At 45.6% G+C, this 26,089-nt stretch overlaps 1 protein-coding gene across 2 annotated transcripts in view; it reads left to right on the top strand.

Annotated features, from left to right (window-relative positions):
• Positions 1–19,357, top strand: part of LOC126999351 (alpha-2-macroglobulin-like) — a 45,675-nt gene extending 26,318 nt beyond the window's left edge. For both annotated transcript variants that reach the window (XM_050861882.1, XM_050861881.1), the window contains exons 2-27: positions 2,132–2,304; positions 2,834–3,072; positions 3,628–3,744; positions 3,923–4,077; positions 4,468–4,564; positions 4,977–5,192; positions 5,494–5,637; positions 6,714–6,917; positions 7,454–7,633; positions 8,060–8,234; positions 8,574–8,753; positions 9,226–9,296; positions 9,535–9,595; positions 10,533–10,710; positions 11,147–11,375; positions 12,077–12,303; positions 13,089–13,174; positions 13,459–13,586; positions 13,824–13,974; positions 15,282–15,415; positions 15,530–15,634; positions 15,785–16,058; positions 16,176–16,327; positions 16,456–16,668; positions 17,056–17,457; positions 18,620–19,357. In XM_050861882.1, the coding sequence (XP_050717839.1) occupies positions 2,132–2,304; positions 2,834–3,072; positions 3,628–3,744; positions 3,923–4,077; positions 4,468–4,564; positions 4,977–5,192; positions 5,494–5,637; positions 6,714–6,917; positions 7,454–7,633; positions 8,060–8,234; positions 8,574–8,753; positions 9,226–9,296; positions 9,535–9,595; positions 10,533–10,710; positions 11,147–11,375; positions 12,077–12,303; positions 13,089–13,174; positions 13,459–13,586; positions 13,824–13,974; positions 15,282–15,415; positions 15,530–15,634; positions 15,785–16,058; positions 16,176–16,327; positions 16,456–16,668; positions 17,056–17,457; positions 18,620–18,655 (4,327 nt within the window). In that variant the 3' untranslated portion in view covers positions 18,656–19,357. The remainder of the gene's footprint in view (positions 1–2,131; positions 2,305–2,833; positions 3,073–3,627; positions 3,745–3,922; positions 4,078–4,467; positions 4,565–4,976; positions 5,193–5,493; positions 5,638–6,713; positions 6,918–7,453; positions 7,634–8,059; positions 8,235–8,573; positions 8,754–9,225; positions 9,297–9,534; positions 9,596–10,532; positions 10,711–11,146; positions 11,376–12,076; positions 12,304–13,088; positions 13,175–13,458; positions 13,587–13,823; positions 13,975–15,281; positions 15,416–15,529; positions 15,635–15,784; positions 16,059–16,175; positions 16,328–16,455; positions 16,669–17,055; positions 17,458–18,619) is intronic.
• Positions 19,358–26,089: the final 6,732 nt, after the last annotated feature.

The raw sequence follows: 26,089 nt of genomic DNA on the forward strand, positions 1-26,089 counted from the left end.
GTTTTCAACAAATGATATTTATTGCCAAACGAAATAGATGTACATAATGCAAATGCATCTATATTATTACTATGTTGAAATGTATGTATAAGTTATTTTGTAGCTAAGTACTTCCATTTCATAGTTTTATGACATTTAGAATTTTCAACATCACTAGACGGGCAACCACCGCCGCCGACCCGGATCCAAAAGTTACTTGAGTTCATCTCTGGACGGGCCGCCAGCCGACCTCTGATCCCTGTTCGTTCATTCGCCTCTCCCCCTTTCCCCCCGGCCCTCACCCCCCTGCCCCTCCCCCCCTGCGGCACCTTCATTTTCCTGGTTTGTGTTTACCTGGCTATTCATTTCTTTTTTCTTTCTTATCGTCGCTGTACAGGTGTTTTGTGTCGTGTTCTCCTCCTCCTTCTTTTCCGTCAATTGTTTTCCTTCTGTCATTGTCTCCTTTCCTTCCAATTATTTTCCTGCTCTATTTTTACTTTCTTTATTATTTATTTCGTGTGTTCATTCTGCTTTTTTTTGTTTTACATCTTATTCTCTTCCTCTGACCATTTATTTCTACTTTATTTTTTTCTTATATCTTCATATTTCTTACTTATTTCTCATTTGTTCTTATTTGTTTTTATTTCTTACATTTTATTTCTTATTTCTCTGACCATTTACGAGTATTTCTTATTTTACACTTATTTAATCTTTTTTCCTCTTATCTATCTGATATTTTTTTCTTTTCTTTTTTCTTTATCTTTTTCTTCCTTTCTGTCTAGTACGCACTTCTGTAATTGTTTTTTTCTATAGTCTTTGAACGAGCAAGTGTTCATCGGGTTCTCGTTCGTTAAATCTTTCTAATATCCCCACTCTGTATAGCCATGAAGAAACTGCTACTGGTCTTGTAGTCTGATGTAATTCTTCCTTTACAGTCTTCGAACGAGCAAATTTTTGTGTATCCTTCTGTACCCTCTGTCCTTTTGTTATCTTTTACGGACTCTTGTTGATCTTATCCACATAGTTAGTAAGTGAAGTGAAAGGGAGGGGAAGGGAAGAAGTGAAAAGAAGGGGAGGAGAAGGGAGAGATGGAAAGGAAAGGGAAGGAATGGAGAAAGGTCATGGGAGACGAGGGAGAGAATGGGAAGGGGAGATGATGGGAAGCTTTCACGTGGGAGGATGGGGGACGAGGGATAACTACAGGGTAGGGTATGGGAGGGATGGGAAGGAGAAACGAATGGGTTAGAGGGAAGTGAAGGGGAGGTGATGCAAGAGAAGGAAGGGTATCATTACAGGAACGTGACTTTTTTTCCCCTTATTGTACACTTTTTTCACCTCATTGTACACTTTTTTCCCCTCATTGTACACTTTTTTCCCCTCATTGTACACTTTTTTCCCCTCATTGTACACTTTTTTCCCCTCATTGTACACTTTTTTCTACCCTTCGTTGTGTTCTCGTCACGCTGCACCATTCTACCGGAGTGGACGGACAGCCGGTGAAGGGAAAGGGGGAAAAGGATTCGTTTGTGAGGTATTGAAAAGTCGACGCTTTGTCCCTATATAAGAGTTGAATTTTGTACTACGATTTGAATCTACTTTTTTTCGCGCACTTAGTTTTCGGGTTTTAAGAGACTCGTATAGCACCTGACAAGACTATCCATGGCAATCTAATGGGGACTTGTTACCTGTTTGTCTCCTTTTTATTTTTTTACGTTTCGCTTATGGCGCAGGCAAGTGTTTATAGTGGCGCCTTCTTGCCAATATTTCTCATCATTTACTCATTATTCACTCTTCTCACACGTACCGTTGCACCTGTCTTCCCATTTTCCTCCCAACACCTGTCTTCTCATTGTCTTCAAACCTCACCAATTTCCACACGTGTCTTGCAAGGCCAACTATATTCTTTTGGCCTTTTCTCTTCCCTACCTGCCCTTCATTATCCATTTCCATAGCCTTTCTTTACGCCTTTTTCATCTTTTTCCTTGCCCTTCCCTCATGCCTTATTCTATGCCCTTTCTCTACACCTTTCCATGCCATTTTTTTCCACATTAACCCTTCTTTCCATGCTCTTTCTTTCCATATTAACCCTCGTTTCCACGCCTTTTCTGCTTGTTCCTTTTCCACGTCCTTAACACCTTCCCCGCCGTTCCAGGGACTACCTCATCACCACGCCCCGTAACTGGATCTCGCCCGGCACGTCCCAGGTATGCGTCTTCGTGCAGGACCCTTCGGCGCCGGCAGGAAGCCTAAACGTCACCGCGGTTCGCTACGATGGCTACGACCCCAACAAGAAACTGGCGGAGGAGGTCTTTGATATCCCTGCTGGTACGTTGGCTGGGATGGAGATTATAGTTTTCTTGTTGTCGTTTGATGTTGGTTTTTATTCTCTCATTGTTTTATTACTACAGGGTTTTGTTTGGCGCTGACCTGTTCTTGCTGTCTGAGTTTTTTACTGTTTTATCTTGCCCAACTTGAAGCACTTTGTTCGAGGCTTATCATGTCGTTTCTGGGCCAAATATCCATCATGCTTTACTTACTAGTATATCCTCTTACTGTGTTCTTGCATTATTTCTGCTGCACTTCCTGTTTCATTCCTCCAGTCTGTTCTTAAGTTCCGTTAAATCACAGTTCTTCATTACTTCTCTACACTTTATTGTAATTAAATTCATACTGTTTTATTTATCATTCGTTAAAGGTAAGTTTAGGTTCTCTCTACCCTTCATTACAGGTTACCTCTACCTCTACCTCACTTTTCTACCCTTCATTACAGGTTACCTCTACCTCTACCTCACTTTTCTACCCTTCGTCACAGGTAAACTCGACCTCTACCTAACTTTTCTACCCTTCATGACAGGCAAGTACGAGCAGTGTCACGACATCACCGTCAACAAATCCGAGTACTACTACGCGAAGCTCCTGATCGAGGGGAAGGTGGGAGGCGTGGAAGTGAAGGACAAGAAGGACATCATTCTTCAGCGCATCAACGACCAAACCATCATCCAGACCGACAGGTACCTCTACCGCCCCGGCGAGAAGGTGCAGTTCCGCGTGCTGACCATCACCGGGAACAAGCTGGAGGTGTCCAAGGAGGAGGTGAGAGATGGTGTTGGTGTCTTTGGTTTGATCTTAATTATTTCACTCCATCCTCACTTCCTTTCTTCTTCCTCTCCTTACTTTCTTCTCTGCAGCGCGTAGTACCTTTTTTCAATGAATTTCTGCTTTTACGTTCGGCCTATAGCGCCGGTAGACTTTCTTGATGGGGCCTGGTGGTCGGCCCCAACCTATTGTGCGCAGGCAATGTTTTATAGTGGTGCCACCTTGCTTGGCTCATTCTGCCCTAAGGAGCTCCCTTTGATCCTCTTAAGAGTTTGACTGTTGACTGGAGTCCTGATTGATATGTGGCCATCAGGACAGCATGTTGGTAGTCTTAGGCCACTTGGCGATAACTCAAAACAGTCAGCTTGTAGAATGGGCGAAACTTGAACCCGCGGCCTCCAGGACACCACGCCTGCATACTGACCACTCAGCCACCGCCTCCTTTCTTCCTTCCTTCCTTCCGTACCTTCTTCACTGGTTAGCATGACGGCTCTCACCCTTTAGCCCTGCCAGTGGTGCATCACTATCCACTATCCCTCTCTCCCCCTGCAGTACTCAGAGATCTACGTCACCACACCCTCACGCAACCGCATCGCCCAGTGGAAGAACGTCACCAACACGGATGGCTTGGTGCACCTCGACTTCCAGCTTGCCGACGAGCCCGAGGAGGTGAGGAAGCAGCTTCGTTTAAGGACTGCTCAGATTGTCAACTTCTAGCTCCTCCTCGTGACATAGTACCTCTTATTATCTTCAAGTGAATTTGTCTGATCTCCCCAATATCAAACTTCTATCCTCTCCTCCGAGTCGGTTAAACATACAGGCCATATCCTAGCTTGTCTCTCCGCAGGGGTCGTACAGGATCCACGTCAAGACCCAAAGCGGGAGTACCATCCAGACGTTCAAGGTGGAAGAGTTCGTGCTGCCGCGCTTCGAAGTCAAGATCACGCCGCCCGCCTACGCCCTCCCCACCGACGAGAAATACTCCCTCCAAGTGTGTGCCAAGTGAGTTACCTGTAACGAAGGTTAGAAAAGTAAAATAGAGATCGAAGCGGGACAGCTAAGAGGGGAGGGAAGCATTGAAGGTTCTTTTAAAGGCAAGATATACTGTAGATAATAGATAATAGAGAGATTTTCCGTATAGTTTCAAATTGCTTAGTCTATGATCACCAAACTCCTCAAACGATACAGAGTTGTCGCAGTCTTTGGTTAGGGAGCTTACGAACAAACTAAACCGAACTGTGGAACCGGCCTTAAGTTTCTCTCGTTGATACTTGATAACATTGTTTTCTTCTCTCTCTCTCTCTCTCTCTCTCTCTCTCTCTCTCTCTCTCTCTCTCTCTCTCTCTCTCTCTCTCTCTCTTTCAACGTTTTCCTTGTGCCTCCCTTCCACAGCTACACCTTCGGCCAGCCTGTGAAGGGCAACCTGTCATTCACCATCCACAACCAGGAGCGGAGGAAGTGTCGCAAGGAAGTCACGCACAATGTCACCGTAAGTACCGTTTAAATACACACGATTGAGGATTGGTATCGCTTTCCTTCCGGAATATCGAGGAGCCATTTACAGTTCTCTTACACGTAGAATCGGTAAAAAACAAAACATGATACAAAGCAACGCAAGCTCAAATTCACGCACGCAAATGATTCTAAAATTTTCCTTAGGTTTAATGAGCTATGGACGGCTCTTTTCTCAAGTTCTGAAAAGTCCAATGAATAACCGTTTTTAATCTATGACAACCATGTACTCCAGCATCCCATGCATTTATTGATCAATGGATGCCTTCTTTTCCTTTTAAGTTCTGTAGTGTCTAATGAATCACCTTCCTCATGAGTACTAACTGGAATATAGTCCATAAGAACCAAGTGTGCACGCTATCCTTAAACTTGTGTCCTTTGCTTCTTAGATTGACGGCTGCATCAACTTTGCGGTGACGTCCGAGGAGATGCAGGTGATCGACTGCTCCGTGTACAACCTGGAAGCCTCGGCCACCGTGGAGGAGGCGGGGACGGGCGTGCAGCTGGGCGGGAAGCAACTGGTCTCCATCACCCGCTCCGTCGTTACCTTCAAGCCTCTCTACACGGACGAGTTTATGAAGCCCAACCTCCCCTTCACGGTCAAGGTGCGGAGATGTTTCAGCTTTTGTCAGTGTTTTGTTTTTCTTTTGTTCTGTCTGTTTTGTCATGTCTATCTGTTCATTTCTGTCCTGTCTTTGTGTGTTTGTCAGTTTGTATTTGTATTGTATGTGTATAATCATGTCAGTGTGTCCATTTTTTGTCTGTATGTATGTTTGTTCTGTGTGTCTGTGATACTAAAGTGTTCGTTCATTTGTCGTGTCTGTATGCTTTCATCCTGTAAGTTTGTCTGTGTCCATGTCTTTTCCCGTCTGTGTCTGAGGTACTGACAACCCTCCCCGTCCACAGCTGCGCGCCGAGCTACCCGACGGGACCCCCGCCTCTGGCGTCCCCGTGGAGGTGTGTGCCGCCGGCCGCTGCAACAACGACACCACGGCCCTCGATGGCATCCTCAACATGGTGCTGCCCAACTACGATGCAAACAGTGTCCGCGTGAGTACTCCCGCCTCCGTGCCTCTGTCCCGCTGCCTCGCCCACACTGCTCCACCTCCTGCTGCGTGAATCCTTCCTGTTCTTGCTCTACCTCCTGCTATCCAACTCTTTACTCGTGTTTACATGTTTCCTATACTTGCAGACCTCTGTAATAAAACAATCAAACTGAACTAAAAAATAAAACTTCCGTCCTTGAGGTGCACCATATCACCTAATCCTTTCCTTTTGTAGTCTGTTTCTTGTATACTTTGCAGACTTCAAAATCATATACTTATATTAAGGTGAACTTCTGCCCTTAAAATACCTTTCCTTTCATTACTAAAGTTGTTCTTTAGAGGTAGAAAACATGCCTTAACTAACAGCTGCAGGTAAATCATTATAAACAAGCAATTTCTTACATGCAGCAGAAAACTGCCTTAATGTTGGATTATTATTCCAACCTCCCATACATCTTATCAGTCCAAATAGCAACCAATATGGTCCTGACTTAATTTGAATGTCATAAAAATATTAAAGGTAGGTTCTCGAGTAGCAATTAAGGTTACATGTAGGTACTATAAGCTTATGCTGAAGAGAAAACCAAGAAAGCCTGTCTTCCTATTAGATGATAATATTATAACGAGCTGCCCATCAGAGACGCTAGTGACCTAATACATGTTCCTGCTGATATAAAAAAAAAATTATTTTATCAGCATTATTACCTTGCATGGGGCACTTGTAGCCAGTTGCGTGAAGATTTCTAGAATTCATTATGTCAAACAATGAGGTCATGGTAGGGCGTAGTAAGGTCAAAGCTAAGCCTAGGTACGCCTGGGAGCGGAAGACACCTGCTTCATGCTAACCCCAAGATGGCGGACTCGACTTCACATTTTTCCACCGCGCGCCGCCTCCTCTTAATACAACCTACATGGTAGAAACTAATAATTTTGACGATTCCTTCATATGACTTGACTCTTCATCGGGTCTAAAAGCTACTAAATTCTGCGCAGTTCTTCCCAAATGGTTAAAAGACCCAAGCCAACACACCTGTCTCCACACCCGAGCACCTTCACCACCTGTCCTCCTCGTCCCAACAGGTGAAGACCCTCAACTGCCGCGCCAGCACAGACTCCACCGAGTACACGGACTACATCGAGCACTACTTCTCGCCCTCCAACTCCTCGCTGCTCATCGTGGCGCCGGAGAACACGCTCGAGTGCTCTCCCGCCGCACCCAAGAAGCACCGCCTCTCCGTCCTCTTCTCCGCCCGCGACCAGCCCACCGCTACCCTCACTGTACAGGTGGGTGGGAAGGGAGATAGGGGTTCATCTCGCCTGGCATACTTTGCACCTGTTTCATTACTACCTGGTGTTCATACCCTATTATAATACTTTCCTCTTCCTTATCTTTTATCACCTTCCTTATCTCCTTAATACCACACTTTCTTCCTATAATCCTACAGCTGTGGCCTTACTCCTTTCCTCCTTCTCTTTCTCCCTTCAGGTTATCTTAAAATCCTCCAATCAGGACCTCCCTAACTCTCTCCCTCCCTCCTTCCCTCCCCCAAACTTGATTTTCCTCCTTCTCTCCCTCTTTAGGGTTATCTTAACAGTCCGCACTCCATGACCTCCCTCCTCTCCCTGCCTCCTTCAGATTACCCTACAATCCTCCAATCATGAGTCCTTCCTTCCTCCCTTATTCTCTCCCCCTCTTCAAGTTTCCTTACAATCCTCTAATCACGATCACCCCCTCCTCTCCCTCCCTTCTTCATCCTCGATCTCCTTCCTTCTCTCACTTCCTCCACATAACACAATCAAACCTTCCCTCAATTCTCCAGATCGTCTCCCGCGGCATCATCCAGCACACGGCCACGCAGGAGGTGACGCTGACAGCCGGCGAGCTGCCCGTCAACGCCGCCAACCTGGTGGAGCCCATGCCGGAGCCCATCGAAGGGACCGTGCGGGGCGTGCTGAACCTGGACGTGGATCTGCCACCCACTGCGTCCCCCAAGGCTAGGGTAAGTGAGGAGACTTAGAGGGAATGTGGCATACACGAGGGAACTTTTATGGGTAGTGATAGATAGAGGTGACTGATGGGTAGAGCTTATGGGGAAGTGATGGATAGAGGTGACTGATGGGCAAGGCTGATGTGCAAGAATGATGAAAGATTTGATTATAAGGAGGAAGACTCGCTTATGGGGAAGGCTTATGGGGCAGGTAACCTGTGTTGCTGCTCTCCAAAACTCCAGGTGTTACAAGAGACGAAGGTGGTGTAGGAAGCGAAATAGTTATCTAAGTGGCGTGAGTTGTGTTTGCAGTCTTCACAGGTATGAAAACAAGACAAAATGAGGTGTGGTAGTTCTGAATGAATCAAAGTTGGCATTTACTGTTGCAAGAGACTGTGTAGTGTTGCCGAGTGTTCCAGATGTGTGTGTGTGTTCCAGGTGTTGGTTTGGTACACGCGCGCCGACGGGGAGGTGGTGAGCGACGTGCGAGAGCTGCAGGTCAAGCGCTGCCTGGCCAACAACGTGACTCTGAGCTGGTCCACGCCGAAGGCACAGCCGGGAGACTCTGCATCCTTGACCCTTGGCAGCGAACCTAACTCGGTGTGCAGCCTGGGTGAGTGAGGAAGGATTCTAGGCTTCCCTCTCTCTTTCACAGGCCCCTTTCATCACATTTCTCAGAACACATCCCTTTCTTTGGTATGTACATTTCCAGCACACTTCCCTCTCTCTAAAATGTCCCCATCACATGTTCTCGCATACATTCCTTTTTAACACTTCAATCACTTTTTTATGACATCCCTGTCTAGTTCTCGGACATTCCCTTCGCACCTGCCCTTATCTGTGTCACATACGCCTCTCTCCAACGCTCTCCTCTCAAACACTTCTCTTGCCCTTGTTTCTTTACACACAAAAACTCCCGCCCTCTAACAAACCGCTTCCTCTCCTCCCGCAGGCGTGGTGGACAGGAGCACAGAGTTACTGGGGCAGGAACCCGACCCAATCACGCTGGAGAGACTGTTTGACTTCGCAGACAGGTTCACCATCTACGATTACGGCCACTCGCAGGTCAACGACAACGACTACTGCAACGAAAAGCACCGCCTCAAGCCAGAGCCACTCACAGTCGATACAGGTACGGAACTTCATGCCAGAGTGACTTGCGGGTACTGAGAATGGGGAGCGTAATAATCGTAATGAGTGCCAAATATTCAGTGTCCTTGCCTCATCTCTATTGCCTATTCTATCCTATTGTTTCTGTTGTAGTCTTTTGTACTGTCTACTCTGTCCTGCGCCAGTATGTTAGAATTAATCTCTTTACCTGCATACTTAAAATCATAAATGTTTAAACTGTCCCAAACTGTCAAGGTACTAATGAAGTAAGCAAATGTGTGTGTCTTCTGATGGTATTGTCTACTCTGTCCTTCACCAATAAGTTATAAATCCATCTCTTCACCTGTATACTTAAAATCGGAAATGTTTAATCTGTTATTACGATCAAGGTAAGAATTGATTAAACGAAGGGACAGCTGAGTGCAGATGAGCACCTCCGCCAATCACAGCTATAGCATATCCTCCCAACTTCACATTTACCTTCCCTGCCGCAGAGGGTTCCATCGCGCCGCCAATCTACTGGTACCACTACACCAGCTACGTGGACGCCCTCAGGATGTTCTCGGTGAGTAACATCAACACTCGTCCAAGGCTTCAGTGAATTCTTACTTTATTTGATAGCTTATTTATGAACTGTTAAAGACATCATGTAATTCATGATATGCATAATGTTATTTTTTTACTTAGATTTTTGTTCTGTCTTTGAGCTGCTTCCTTTACCATAAAAAATAGTTACTTTCGGTCATTACATAACTTATCCCCTCCTCCATTCCCCCTTTCCCCCTACCTCTCCCACTCCGCAGGACGCCGGTGTGTACGTGATCACGGACCTCACTGTGGAGACTCGGCCGTGCGAGAAAGAAGGTGAGTCCAGCAGAGGTAGAACGCTTGGCTGTTTGAAGTGGTGAAGGTGCACGTGTGACCCGGGCTGGGGGGTGGCGGGCGACGGCTTACACTATGAAGCTTTCAACAGTCTTGAAGCACATAAGTGATGGTTGTGGTGGTGTTATGAAATACTATGAAACCTTTCTTTCCTAAATGAAATACTAATTGGTAATTTTTTTCAGTATTTTGCTTCTTATATGCTGAATTCTGCCAAAATATTCATACTTTATCAAATTATTTCTGAACTGTAATACTTTGTTCGTTCTGCCAAATGCTGCCTAAATATTAATGTGTCTCCAATAATGTTTGACCCATACTGCTTCGTCAAATCTTTCTGTATTGTACTTTATGCCAAATTCTGCCCAAATATTTATACTTTATCCAAAAATATCTGAACCATAATGCTTCGTCAAATCTTTCTGTACTGCACTATCTGCAAAATTCTACCTAAATATCTTTTTGCCACATCGTTTCTAAACAGTAATGCTTTGTCAAGTCTTTCTGTATTTAGGCAGAATTTAGCAGAAAGTACAATATTTATACTTTGTCAAATCTTTTCTGCCCAAATATTTACACTTTGTCACATTTCTGAACTGTAATGCCTTGTCAAACCCTTCCTTCTAAGCGACGATTGAAAACTTAAGCGTCATTTCCTTGCATGTGGTGGAGTGGTGGTGGGAAGGCCCGTGTATTATCGCGTATAAGGTATCGCACTCACGATTTCTGTAACCTTGTGAAAACTCACTGAGACTGATAACAAGACATAACCGTTGATTAAAATATATACATGCTAACAAAACTAGTTATTCAACATTTCAAATTAGTTAGAATCTCTGAAAATGGACCAAAGAGGTTTTAATCTGTTATTTAGAACTTGGGAAAGATCTCATTAAGGGTATTCAATCTTCCTTTTCAGAGTCCTACGGTGGGTACGGTGAAGCATTACCTGAGGCGGCTCCCCCTCGCCCTGTCATTCAAGAAGAACACTTCAGCCTGGAGGCGGAAGGCGTCGACCAGGCTCACAGTGGCGCCACGCTGGACGCACCGAGGACAGACTTCCCGGAGACGTGGCTGTGGGACATCGTGGTGGTGCCGTGAGTGTTGCCTTGCTGTGCTTCGGGAGGCTTTCTAGTATTCAGAAAAGCACAGAATTGTTCCCTTGTTAGAAATATTGGGGTAGTCTATTCCTCACACGGGCATTCAGTGAGGTACAGAAGTCATGTTGTTGCTTAGTATCCATTGTGGACATGTCTTTATGTCTTCTTTGTCTTTTGTCTTCCTGTACCTTCCTCTCTGTCTTCCCGTCTGTTGTTCTTTTTTATGTTTGTCTTCCATCATTATCTTCCTATCCGCCTTTCTGTTCATTTCCTGTCTTCCTGTAACCTGCTGACTGTACCTTCCTGCTTCCTGTGTTATTAAAAAGTTTCTAATATTCAGAGGCAGAGAATTGGTACGCGTGTTCTCATATCTAAATTCTTGGTGTCTGTTCCTCCCTTGTGGGCGTGGCGGTGACTCTGGTGTGCCTTGCAGGGAGACGGGCAGCCAGGAGCAGCAGGTGACTCTCCCGGACACCATCACGCAGTGGGTGGGCAAGGCCATATGCGTGCACCCCCAGGCCGGCGTGGGCATCTCCGACAAGCAGTCCATCATCACCTTCACGCCCTTCTTCATCGACCTGACGCTGCCGCCCACCGTCAAGCGCGGGGAGATCCTGCCCGTCAAGATGTCGGTCTTCAACTACCACAGCGAGGCCCTGCCGGTGGGTGGGGAGGACAGGGCAGGGGGAGGGGAGGGGAGGGAGAATACAGGAGCGGTTAAAACAAGGTGGATTGGGAAGGGAAGGGAAAAGCAGGGCAGGGTAGGGAAGGAAGGAGGGACTAGAGTAAGGTATGATGGAAGGGCAGTACAGTGCTAGAACAAGGTGGGTGGGAAGAGACGTGATAAGCAGGATAGGGAAGGAAGGAAGGAGTAGGGTAAGGTATGATGGAAGGGCAGTACAGAGTGTCAGAACAAGGTGGGGTGGGAAGGGACGGTATAAGCAGAGTATGGTAGGAAGGAGGAAACAGGGTAAGGTATGATGGAAGGGCAGTACAAAAGGTGTCGAAACAAGGTGGGGTAGGAAGATAAAGGAAAAACGGGGTAGGGTAGGGAAGGAAGGAGGAGAACAGGGTAAGATATGACTGAGGGGGCAGTACAGAAAGAGTTAAAACAAAGTAGGGCAGAAAGGAAAGGAAAGAGCAGGGCAGGGAAGGAAAGGGAAGGAATAGGGTAAGGTACGATTGGGAGAAATAAGAAGGGCTGGGAGGGTTGAGGGACATATTGGAACCACTGGAAACTGCATATTAGAACCTTGGTAAACAGACTAATGCCTCAACACCTGACAGCAACTCTTCAAAACCCCAGTCTGCCTACCAGTCAAAGCATCTCCCCTTCACCGGTAACACTGCCCCCGCCCCGCAGGTCCGCGTCACCCTGGAGGACAGCACCGAGTATGAGATCCTGGAGGAGGCGGGGGCCCCAGGCGTGCGGGGGAAGCGCAGCGCCTGTATCCCTTCCAACGACAAGGCGGTGCTCACGGTGAGGGTCCGCCCGTCCAAGATTGCTGACGTGAACTTGACCGTGTCCGCCGCTGTGGATGCCGCGGAGGTGGGAACGTGTGGCGCCGGAGCAAACTCGCCGCAGAGAACGTAAGAAACCAAAAAGTTAGAGCCCTTTACGAAAACGTGAATGTGAAAATCCTTACGAGAATGTGCCTTGAAACCAATAGTGTACAGTAGATTTTGGCACTTGTCAGTGAAATCGAATTCATAAAACTTTAAAAGATCAACAGAAATGGAACAGGTAGAATGTGAGTAGAGACCGAGAATATAGAGACCCTTACGAAAACTAGTCTTGAAAGCAATAGTGAAGGTAGACTTGGGGAACCGAGTCAAATCGAATTGATAAAACTTAAAAAGAGCAACAGAAACCAAACATAGAAAGATAGAATGTAAATAGAAACCAGAAATACCAGAAACCAGAGTAGAGACCGAGAATACAGACCCTTATGAAAACGTGTCTTGAAACCAATAGTATAGACTTGGGGAAATGAGTCAAATCACATTCATAAAACTTAAAAAGACCAACAGAAACAAAACATAGAAAGATAGAATGTAAATCGAAACCAGAAAGACCACAAAGCAGAGTAGACTAAAAATATTGAGCCCCTTCGAGAATATTAACTTAAACCTGTAGGGTAGACCAGACTTTGGGATGTTGCGAGTAAAACTGCAAGAGTCCAAATTTTCAAGGTCGACAAAATCTAAAGATATAAAGACTGAATTTGAGAAGACCATAAATACAGACCCTTCGAGAACATAACTTCAGGCCAATAGTACAGAGTAGACTTGAGGCAGTGTAGAAATCAAAGACGGCTGCCAGTAACTGCTCGCCCCTCCTCTCACACCTCTCTCGTGTTCCCTTCCTAACGCAGCGATGCCCTGATCAAACCCATCAAAGTGGAGGCCGAGGGATTCCTGCGCGAGAAGACCTGGACCAAATATGTGTGCTCTGCCGATGGTACGTCTTGTGTGTTTGTCCCTCTGTCTATACCATCCTGTCTTCTGTCTTTTCTGTCTATCGTCTTTTTCTGCCTTCCGACTTTTCTGTCCTCCGTCTTTTCTGTCTTCCGTCTTTTCTGTCTTCTGTCTTTTCTTTCTTCGGTCTTCTCTCCATCTTCTTCTGTCTTCTCCATCTTGTCTTTTCTCCATCTTTTTCTGTCTTCCTGTTCGTACCCTCCATGTCCAGGTCTGCATTTCCAACCGTTTGCCTGGCATCTAATTCCTTCTTCCACCGCTGGACAGACTTCGCGCCGGGTCAGACCTCCCTCACCCTCGAGTCCTGGAACTTAGCGCTGCCGGACGTGCTGGTGGAGGGGTCGGCGCGAGGCTGGGTGACGGCCGTGGGTGATCTGCTGGCTTTGTCCCTTGAGGTGACTGACGTGGTTGTGGTTAGGTGGGGCGAGATTATCAACAGTGTCTTTCTTGCGTTCTACTAGTCCTCAGTCTTTCATTCCCCTATAGTTCATCATTCCCCATAGTCTGTCATTCCTGCATCCTATCATTCCTCATTAGTCTTCTTGCATGCTACAGTTAGCTTCCATGGTGACTGATTAACCTGATATGATGATGAGCTCCTGAAGCCACACTCTTTACCCCATCCCTCCCAGAACCTCGGCAGCCTCATCCGCATGCCGTACGGGTGCGGCGAGCAGAACATGATCAACTTCGCCCCCAACATCTACATCCTGCGCTACCTCAACACCACGCGCCAGACCACGCCCGAGGCCACAGAAAAGCTGCTGCGCTACATGAACACAGGTGAGCTGAGCGGCGGCCAGGGGCGAGATTCTCGAAGGATACGTTGACGTAAGCCTACGTTGTCGTAGCTTACGTGGCACTTACAATCACGTAGGGATGCTGATTCTCAATGGAGATCGCAGCCCTGCAGGTCGCAGCTGATTGGTGGAAGACTTGGGGAGCTGCGACGTGACATCATCAGAGTCGCCAGCGAATCACAGTCGCTTCTTGATGTGAGCCAGCCAATCACGAGCCAGCCTCTCGCCCCGCCACCGCGATGAGTAATCCTCCCTCTCAACCATGTTCTCAACCCACTGACTGCCTCGACGAGAGTTTCTGCATACTCATTAAATGACGGACTACCCGGCGCCACCTCTGAGCAGATCAAAGTAAACTACACACGTGAAAATAGACAATGTAATGCAATAAATCATTCAGAGTGACACACGGCCAACTCCCCCTGTAAAATTCTGATAGGTTGAAGTTTCACATATCACTGAATGACTGATCGAACATTTTTCATCTGTCACCGTTCTCTCATACTTTATCTAGGCTTTTCGAAGCAAAATCATTTAGCCACGGGAAGCAGTGCCAGCAGTCTGGCGATCTGTGTGACTCCAGTATGTTGAGGGAAGTGTTGCCTTTGTGCCTCTGCTGTTGAATGCTCACTTTAATAGATAAATTTACTTATTGAACACATGTTCTTCCTATTTTCATGTTGGGAAACACTAATTATAATACATTTCATGTAAATTAGGGGGACCTCGAAAGGCTTACGTCTGCACCCGACCCACATGTAACTTACATACACAGTTACGATCACGTAGCGCTTTGAGAATTGCGGTGAAGGGCTACGTCGTCGTAGGTGTGGCTTACGATCACGTAAGAGTTTCGAAAATCTCGCCCCAGGTACACAGGTGGGAACATTGGTAATTCATAGAGGAGATCTGGACATTGGTACAGGCGAGATGAATTGCGTCTGGTGGTCAGGGCGAGAAAATTGTGGTTTCTAAATGTTAATGGAAACGGAAACCATAACTTATAAATCGGTTTCGTAAAAATTTTTGTAAGTGGTAACTTATGAATCATTTTTGTACTAGTTTTTGTAGTAGGTTTTCAGTCCTTTTTGTAATAAGTCACGCCCTTGATGACACAGGAACACCAGTAAGACGTAACCTTTCCCAGCATTCTGCAAACCACATTCAGCCATAGTTTGAAAGGAACGTGGCTTATCTAATGATGAACACTGCAGAAAGGGGAGGGGCTTGTTTGCCACATACCTATAAACCGTGTACTTTGCCGCCTGCCTCACCGTCTCCCAATACCAGGTTACCAGCGCGAGTTGCTGTACCGCCGCAGCGACGGGTCCTACAGCGCCTTTGGCAACGCTGATGACTCTGGGTCAACGTGGCTCACCGCCTTTGTCCTCAAGTCTTTCGCCCAGGCCCGGGACTACATCCAGGTAAGGCTAAGACTATGTGAAGGGAAGGGAAGGCAAGACCTGTAAGGCCAGATGGTGTTAAGGGTTAAGAAAGAGCCTCAAATGGTAATGTTGATGTGTTCGTTGATGTTTCAGGTTGACGAAGAGAAGCTGAACGAGACGAAGAGCTGGCTGATGGAGCAGCAGGACACGGAGGGCTGCTTCATCACCGTGGGCAAGATTCTTAACAAGGCCATGCAGGTACGGCCTCAGTAACCACTCATTGGGCCACAATGCCACTAATAAGAGCCTGGACAAAATACTTCAGTGTGATAATCACCAGCGACGAAATGGGGCCCGAGTATTGGGAGGTGCTGTGTAACTGAACACTAAATATTGTTTGCTTCACAGGGCGGCTTGAGCAACAGCAAGACTCCTGCGTCACTCACCGCCTACGTGCTGGTGGCGCTGATTGAGGCCGACGAGGACCTCACCTCCAAGCCCGTGAACAAGGCCGTGCAGTGCCTCGCCTGCGACATTTCCACCCACCCCTACACCCTCGCCACCAAGGCTTACGCCCTGGCCCTTGCCGGATGCTCCAAGGCCGCCGTTGCCGTGACTGCCCTGCTCGAGGCTGCCGTGGACAACAAGGATGAAATGTACTGGAAGCTGCCAGAGAGACAAGGTACATATATACCTCCTCGGGGAAGTGTTATCTTCATACAGTGACTTAAAGGCTTTGGTAACCTAACTATTCCCAAAAGTCACCTCAGAGGAGCCTTACGCAAATGTTTCCACACAGGTAACAGCCAAGCCGCCGCCCTGGAGACAGCCGGCTATGCCATCCTGGCCCTCATGACCCTGGACGCCGAGAAGAACGAGCCGCAGGCCAGGAAGATCATCAAGTGGATCACCACCCAGAGGAACGGCCAGGGAGGCTTTTACTCCACCCAGGTGAGGAGGGAGCGGGAATCACAAACCAAGGAGAGGGAGGGAAGGTCCAGGGTGACTGCAAGACCCTGAATACATTAACCTTGGCACCCCTGATGGCACAATAACACTTGGCCTCACTCTTCCCACAGGACACCATCGTAGCCCTGCAGGCACTGGCCACCTACGAGAGCTACCAGCACCAGGGGCCGCTCAGCCTGACCGCCACCGTTACGGCCGAGGGCTTGACTCACTCGTTCAGCATCAACGACAACAACAAGCTTCTGCAACAACTGGTGACGCTGCCCACGCTGCCCACCAACGTGACTTTGGACATGCAGGGCGAGGGCTGTGCCGTCATGCAGGTACGTAACTCAACTAGACCTGCATGTTGTCAGTAATTGGCCCCCACACACCTGGCTACTCTTCCACAGCTCCCTTAATCATATCACTGTTTGTTACCATCACCCCATTATCTATCATTACAGCACACCACCTTGTAATACCTCTTAATCCCACCCTCCTCCCCTCCATCCACCCTTTAACCATGCCCCATAACTTTCCCACTAACCTCCTTCCCCTGCCGCATCACCAGTTTCACAACCTTTCACCCATCACTTAACCATGGATTGAATAATTACTGCCACCCCATTACCGTGCCTCATCCCACCTCATAATACTTCACTTTGCACCTTCCACAGTCACTACCCCTTAACCACTTGACCACCAATCCCTTCACCATCTCCCCCCAGGCCGTGCTCCGCTACAACATCCCGACACCCGAGCCCAGCGACGCCTTCGACCTCACCGTCAACACCAACACTGCACCCGACCGTCAGTGCGTCACCAAGCGCATCACCGCCTGCGCCTCCTACCGTCTCCCCGACAACTCCTCCAACATGGTGGTGATCGAGGTGGACCTGATTTCCGGCTACATCCCCGAGAAGGAGGACCTCAAGAAGCTGATCAAGGAAGACAAGAACCTGAAGCGCTACGAGGTAGACGGCAGCAAGGTTAACATCTACGTGAACGAGCTGATGGCCAAGGACACCTGCGTCAACTTCCGGGTGATCCGCGAGGTGGACGTGGAGGAGGTGAAGCCCGGCACGGTGGTGGTGTACGACTACTACCAGCCCGAGTTCTCCGTGTCTAAGGTAAGGCTTTGGTTAGGGCTGGGAGGAGGAGGAAGAGGAGGAGGAGGAGGAGGAGGAGGAGAGCCAATAGTAAGGTGTGAGGAGGCTTCTGATGTTAAGGGTGTGAGAAGTCTAGAATGGAGTGTTTTGTCTCGTTTAGCCTTTCATTATTTTTATTTTTTTTTTGTTACATAAGAGTGCAGAATTTACATGTCCAGCTTGTGTAAGGAGACATCAAGGACAAGAAACTGAGAGGGATGAACTAGAGGTGAATGGAGGAAAGCTGGATGAGGTAGAACATTTCTGTTATTTGGGAGATGTTCAGCTGGACTGCGAGACAGGAATGGGGAGGACAGTGAGAGCGAGTGGCGGCAGCGTGGTTAAAGTGGAGGGAGGTGGCTATCGTAGCATCCCTCTAAAGAGCAGAGAGGGGGTGTACCAAGTGTGTATTAGATCAGTGATGTTGTATGGAGCAGAAACATGGGCTCTAACTAGAAAATTGATGGAGGTATTGAGAGCAAATGATCGCAGAATGTTGAGGTGGCAAGACAGGGTGTCCAGTGCAGATGTAGCTAACAGATGTGGAGTAGAGGGCCTGGAGACAGTGCTCAGAAGGGAAAGACTCCGAGGGTTTGGACATGTAAAGAGAGCAGGGGAGGATACAGTGCTGGGAGTTTTGGAGAGACTGGAGGTAAAAGGAAGGAGACCTGTTGGTAGACCTAGGAAAACGTGAAGGTGTATACAGGAAGACTTGGCACTGATGCGGTTGGATGAGCATCGGGCAGAAGACGGTAGAATGGAGAAGAGCCATAAAGCGTCCAACCGCTCAGGAAGAGTGAAAACGGACGGTAAACGAAATAATGATTGTTAGTGAGACTGTTTCATCCTTTTATCTATCAATTCATCTCTTTCACTTCTGTCTCCTTCCTCCCTCTTCGTTATTCGTGTTTCTTCCATCTCCTATTTAAAATCTGCTAGTTAAACTTTCATCTATATTCCCTCTTATTCTGTCTGTAGTATTAACTGTATGAATTTTGTATTGTCCTTATTGTCTTTCCCTCGATAAGTTTCTGTTGTCACTGTAATGATTTTTAGAGTACTCCTTGCAGCATTTTCTAATCCCTCTCTTCCTATAACCTTAACTTTACTATACTAATTCCTTCTTTTCCCTCTTCCCCTACAGAGGTACACGCTTCCCCCCAATGATGAGTGTCGTTAAGCACCTGTGGAAGAGGGGCTGACAAGTGGTGGCATCCTACCTGTCCACTTCACCTGTCCATGACAACACCTGAAACTACCAGTGGACGGAGAACTGACACCAAGGAGAGAAAATGGACAGGTGGCGAGATCTTACCTGCCCATCTTTACCTGTCCACTATACCTGTAACTAACGACCCAGGAAACGGACAGCATGGACAGGGAATGGACAAAACAAAGCACCACCACCACCACCTCGTTCAGCCCCTATTCTACCTTTTTATCTTGCACCTTGTTTTACTACACATCCCTCCACGGACTAATTTAAGAGGATTTTTTTATATGCTCTATGGATTACAAAATCGCACCCGAACGGCTTTTTATCTTCGCTCCCGGTTCACTGATAAATTACTTAATACATACACCCACGCTACTTAATACATACACCCACGCCTTCAGGAAGACTGTGTAGGTAGCGTTAGTGTTTGTGTTCGATGTTGTTATGTCTGGCGGCAGTGTTTTTGGTGTTGCCTTTTTTATGGCGTTTAAATTAGTGTCAAGTGTTTTCCGGTGTTTTGTTCAGTTATAATTCTGCATCACTTTGTTTTGTGCAGTTTTCTCTTGCTTTGAATGTCTGTTGTCAGTAGCCGCCACAACCACAGGTTACATTATGTAGAGAAGCTGAACCATGTTTTTTAGTGTTGTAATAAATAGTTACCATTTAGCTATTTCCTGTTTTATATGCTTCCTCACCACCTGAATGTGTGTGTGTGTGTGTGTGTGATTGTGTGTGTGTGTGTGTAAGACACTGATGAAGGACACAAGCACGGGTCGATGTATGGCTGTGATGAAGGAAAGAGTTACTGTGACAGTCATGAAGAGAATTGTATGATGTAAAGAAATCTTAAATGATCGACTACATAATAAGTCCTGCACATCACACCGCCACTGACCTATTCTAACGGGCCTCGCAGCTATAGGCCGGTCTTACAGTCCTTTCGAGAGCGGCAAAACGAAAACGCTCACCAGGTTCGTTGGCTGGCGCAGGATTTACGCAGATTTACGCTCCCTAACCACAGGCGCACCCAACCTACTATGCGTTTCAGGCGCCATGAAACACAGTTTTTCGAATATAACATTTTAACAAAGCGTCGGACAAGGATGGTATTTTGGAAGACGATGATTGAGACCCCGACCTAATTGGCAAAAATAGGCTTAGATGCCAAATGTGGATGATTACGGCACTTGTGACGTTTTACTATGAAGTAGTAGTAATCACTGACTCAACTGGTAGTTATCTCTCTCCTCTCCTCTCCTCTCCTCTCCTCTCCTCTCCTCTCTCTCTCTCTCTCACACACACACATGCACACACACACACACACACACAATAGTTCAGCCCTATACATAGGGATGATGCTCATTTGAAATTATTATATATTTGCGAAAAAAGTTTTACTCGCCGGAAATTACTTATCCTTTCCATGGAAAATACGGTCTTTGGTACAAAATTAACCTGCTGTAAGTATATAACATAGTGCAGTGGATGAACTATTGTTACTGTGTGTGTGTGTGTGTGTGTGTGTGTGTGTGTGTGTGTGTGTGAGAGAGAGAGAGAGAGAGAGAGAGAGAGAGAGAGAGAGAGAGAGAGAGAGAGAGAGAGAGAGAGAGAGAGAGAGAACTACCGGTTGAGTCAGTGATTACTACTACTTCATAGTAAAACGTCACATTGACGTCACGACTTGAACGAGAGGCGGTGCATACATGATGACGGCACCTTGCCTCGCTACCCGTACCTGTATATTTTAGTGAAGTTTACCTAAAAGTTACTCTTACAAGTGCCGTAATCATCCACATTTGGCACCTAAGCCTTTTTTTGCCAATTAGGTCGGGGTTTCAGTCATCGTATTCCAAAATACCATCCTTGTCCGACGCCTTGTTAAAATGTTATATTCGAAAAACTGAGTTTCATGGCTTCTGAAACGCATAATAAATCGTCAGCAATGTTGGTATAACTGGTCGGCTGAGGTTGCCAAGCGGGAGCGTGAAAACGTAAACAAAGTCACGTAATTTCTCGGCGCGTACCTGCAGCGGCCACAGTTGTTTTTCTCGAGAGAAATCATGTTTTCAGGATTACCTCGTCTCCAGGTAGAGTTGTGGGCATACCTCAAAGCTGCGTGTAGCCTCTGTGATTGTCCGCCTCACCTGTTATTGAGTCTGTGTTGGGTAATAATAATAATGACGGGGCCAGTGTGACATTTCTGCTACCCACAGTTTATCTTCCCAAAGTTTTCTTAGATACCCATTAGTTATTCAGCCCAAAAGGTTGCATGAACAGCTGGGTGAGCTGACCTAACCACTACAGCCACCAGCCCAACTGTCCAGTGCACTGACAGTGCTGGCAGGGTTATGTTAAGTTTACTTAGATTAGTTAATCTTCTTTATTACTTCTATTGAATTATTTATTTCTGGATCTGGATCTGGATTTATGATGCGCAGGGCACCTTTCAAGTGCATAACACGCATATTGTATACTTTCTTCAATTTATAATGGTATTGAGTATTATCAATCTGAAAACAGTAAGAAATAAAGCAGGGGAAATTATTTCTTGACTCAAAGAAATGGATATTTGGGAAAACCTGGGGAAAGTAAACTGATAACTCTCCTGTCACACTAGCCATGTCCCAGGATAGTTAGTTCTTACCAACAACCAGCTCAAGGGCCAATAAGATGGAGATGAGTACTGAGGCCACATGCAGCTGTAGCATATGCCCCCAACTTTACCTTTATTAATTTAGCATGGGGTAAAGAATTTATCGTTATTTCATATTAATAATTTATTGATATAGTTTTATTTAGCCTTAGTACATGCAATGAAAAAAGAATTACACACTAATCATTTATTTTTCAATGTTGAAAATACAAGAAAATTTATCATCAAATAAAGATTTTCTTACAGCTAAAGGTCTTTCATGATATTTGTAACTTGACTGCTCTTTGATACAGGACAGCCCTAGGGCTTTTTCCTGGAGCAGAAATAGTGGATGATCCTGTCACCATTCTCCATCCATTCCAACTGGCCTGTATGGTACTTCTTTTTTCTCTTCTATAGCACACATTCCATTGCTCTGGACTGTTAACCCCTAGTATTTGAGCTTATCTACCTTTGCCAACTCCACTCACTGAAACATCACTGTACCATCTCCATAGGGCTCACTCACATGTACTCAGTCTTGCTCCTGCTGATTTTCATCTCTCTTCTACAGTGCATACCTCCCCCTCTCTAGTTCATTTTCAGTTTCTTCCCTGCCTTCACTACATATCACAATGTCATCCACAAATATCATGGTCCACAGAGACTGCTTCCTGACCTCATCTGTCAGCCTGTACATCACTACTGAGAGTGATTGGGCTGATCCCAGGTATAGTCCAACCTCTACCCTGAACATTTTCGGACACATGGTGTACTTCCTCTGATGGAGAAAATTATACGTAGAAAGGGTATCAGATATATCAATTGGCAACTTCTCCAATATCCCTGCTACATGGTGACTACAATTTATATGCAATTAGCTATGGTGAAGAGGAAATTGCTTGTGGCCAGGTATTTCACTGTGACAAGCATCTTATGATTCAGAAGAATTCCACATCCTGCGGGAGAGACATGCAAAAAGTATTAGTATAAAAAAAAAAATGCTGTCTTGTTGAAATTAGGATAAAAATAAATAAAAGTTGGGTGTGCAGAAAATAAGAAAACTGAGAAAGAGACAAGCTGGAAATTTTATACAGAAGTACATTATAACAGTGACTGAGGGACAGAGAGATGAATGGAAGAACAAAATTTAATGCTAATGCATCTATAGAGTATGTCCCCAACTTTAATTTTTTTAGGAAGGGGGTCGAGCCGAACCTAACCTGCATAATCCTACATGACCTACCAGAAGATTTTGGCCTGACCTGAGTGGTGTATTTCAGACACTGAATTAATTTTTTGGTAAACTATGTTGCTTTATCATATGGAAATAATTGTCACACCAGAAAACAATGATGAGAACAATGTAGCCAAAAATTTATAGAAAACAACACAGCTATTTCAAGAAAATATAAAAAAATCTTCTTAACTGCCATTCTCAAAAATTACTCAATTAATACTGTACGGTAGTCAGTAGGTATCTTAAATAAGTGAGAAAAATCATCTTATTGCTGTGGAAACTTGTGCTGTGAAGTAGCTGTCAGGGCAACTGACACTACCGTATCTTAGAGCTGCAGCTCAACATTAGGATAGTAACCAATCACTGCTAAGGATAATAACCTATTGCTGCTAAAATAAACTATGACGACTTAATAGATTGAGAATTATATATGAATCTGTGGAACTAAGCAAATCTAATAATTAGTAACCCGATGCCCTCTAACTTGGATAGTAATAATTTGCTGAATGATAATCAATATGGTTTCCGACCAGGGCGCTCTACTGAGGATCAGTTGATATTAACCTACAATGAAATAACTACATATGTGGTTGGACCAAGGATTTAATGTGGATCTTGAGTTGTTCGACTTCTCCAAGGCTTTTGATGTTGTTTCCCATGACATACTACTCGTGAAACTGAGCATGTTGGGCATTACCGGCAAGCTACTTGACTCGATTAGAAACTTTCTAACTGGCAGGGAATTGAATGTTGTTGTGGACCATAAGTTTAGCAATACAAGACTGGTACGTAGCTGAGTCCCTCAGGGCTGTGCTTGGCCCCTTACTTTTTCTTATCTATGTAAACTTCCTCACACACAACATAACTGTTTCTACCAAGATCTTTGCTGATGACCTTAAGTTGTACATCAACATTAAGACAGATTCCAGCCCAAATACAGTCAGTGATATGATGCAGTGTAAACAAACTGTAAATTCCCTTTTTACTACATCTAAATCCTGGGGTCTTACTATGAATTCTTCCAAGTGCGTTTTATTAAGATTCCAGAGACGTCAGATGAACTGGGAAGTTTTGGGCCTATCCAGACTTTATTACATGGACAACATACCCCTTCCTATAAATGACATTGCCGTTGATTTAGGAATAACAGTTGATTGCAATTTGAAGTTTCATCAACACATTGCTAATATACTCAACAAAGCCAGAGGCATTATGCAGAATAGCTATCCTTAAAGCAACAGTTAATCGTCATGCTTCATTTATGGTCCCCCTTTTCATTACTCATGTAATGAATACTCCTCTGGTGTGTGGAACACAGGCTATGTTGGAAACTTGAAGTTATTAGAGTCAGTTCAGAGGCGTTGGACAAAGTACATTCATGGCTTAGAAAATTTAAATTATCTTGAAAGGTTAAAATCACTAAATTTATTCCCAATACACGGTCATTTGCTCCGTCATGACATGATCAAGTACTGGCAGATCTTTCATAATAAATGTGCAATCTCCCCTTCAGACCTTTTTGTTCTAACTCCTGATCTACCCACTAGAGGCCATCAGTACAAAATAGCACATATTAGGACCCAGCTTGAACTAAGGAAGAGGTCCTTCAGTGTCAGTGTGGAGTTCCCTCCCAGAATCCCTAGTCACCCTCCAGTCCCTATTTCTATTTAAATCAGCACTAGCTCATCATCTTCGGGACAAACTTTTAGAATATCATTAAATGACTATAGTCTATAGCTGTTCATCTAATCTTATAAATCCTATTACAAGTTGACTGCACATGATGCACTATTCAGCTCTTTCACTAGTATGTACTTGTTTTTGTGTAAGTAATTATATATTGAGAGGTGGTGCATCCTAGTACCCTCTCCTCATCATGTGGATTGTGGGGTGAGTAAACCAGGTGAGTAACTAATAATCTATTAGAGCTAAAATAGTTACCTTTCACTGTAAGACAGTAGCCTATCACCTCTTATCTAGTTATTCATAACACAAACTAGTACTGATTAGTACGTAAACCTTATTTCTGTATCCTGTCCTATCGCTCCTGTACATCCTCTGGACCCACCAAAGAGGCGATGCTTCTGGCATTTTGCTTCAGCTCGGTGGGACGACCTGAGGATGTACTTTTCCGATTTCCCGTGGAATGATTACTGCTTCCAGGAGAGAGACCCCTCTGTGTGTGCCCAGCGCATCACAGAGGTGATTGTCTCTGGAATGGAGGCATACATTCCACGTTCTTTCTCTACTCCTCATGGTAAAAAGCCTTGGTTTAATCATGCTTGTTCTCGTGCTATTAAAGATAGAGAGGCAGCTCACAAAAGGTTCCAGAGCCTTCGAACACCCGCTAACTTTGACCTTTACATTTCAGCCTGGAATCGTGCCAAATTTATTCTCCAACTTACCAAAACTTCTTTTATCAATAGAAAATGTCAACATCTTGCTTCTTCTAATTCTTCCCTTGACTTCTGGCATCTAGCCAAAAATATCTCCTCCAATTTCACTTCTTCCCTTTTCCCTCCTCTCCTTAACCCTGACGGCAGCACTGCCGTCTCATCTGTCTCTAAGGTTGAACTCTTCGCTCAAACTTTCTGTAAGAACTTCACCCTGGACGATTTTGGGCATATTCCTCCTACTCATCTTCCCTCTGACTCCTTTATGCCTGTTATTAAAATTCTTCCAAATGATGTTTTCTATGCCCTCTCTGGCCTCAACTCTCAGAAGGCTTATGGACCTGATGGAGTGCCTCCTATTGTCCTTAAAAACTGTGCTTCTGTGCTGACACCCTGCCTGGTCAAACTCTTTCGTCTCTGCCAATCAACATATATCATTCCTTCCTGCTGGAAGTATGCCTTTGTACAACCTGTGCCTAAGAAGGGTGACCGTTCCAATCCCTCAAACTACCGCCCTATAGCTTTACTTTCCTGTCTATCTAAAGCTTTTGAATCAATCCTTAACCGGAAGATTCAAAAGCACCTTTCCACTTCTAACCTTCTATCTGATCGCCAGTATGGGTTCCGCAAGGGGTGTTCTACTGGTGATCTCCTTGCCTTCCTAACTGACTCTTGGTTATCCTCTCTTAGCCGTTTCGGTGAAACCTTTGCTATTGCGCTGGACATATCAAAAGCTTTTGATAGGGTCTGGCACAAATCTTTGCTTTCCAAACTACCCTCCTGCGGTTTCTATCCTTCTCTCTGTACCTTTATCTCCAGTTTCCTTTCTGACTGTTCTATTTCTGCTGTGGTGGATGGTCACTGTTCTTCCCCTAAACCAATCAACAGTGGTGTCCCACAGGGTTCTGTCCTATCTCCCATTCTCTTTCTGTTTTTCATTGATGATCTTCTTTCCAAAACGAACTGTCTTATCCATTCTTACACCGATGACTCCTCCACTCTGCATTACTCAACTTCTTTTAATAGAAGACCCACTCAACAGGAACTTAACGATTCAAGGCTGGAGGCAACAGAATGCTTAGCCTCAGACCTTACTATTATTTCCGATTGGGGCAAGAGGAACCTGGTGTCCT

This window comes from Eriocheir sinensis, chromosome 16 (assembly GCF_024679095.1).
Source record: "Eriocheir sinensis breed Jianghai 21 chromosome 16, ASM2467909v1, whole genome shotgun sequence".
Classification (NCBI taxonomy): Eukaryota; Metazoa; Arthropoda; class Malacostraca; order Decapoda; family Varunidae; genus Eriocheir; species Eriocheir sinensis.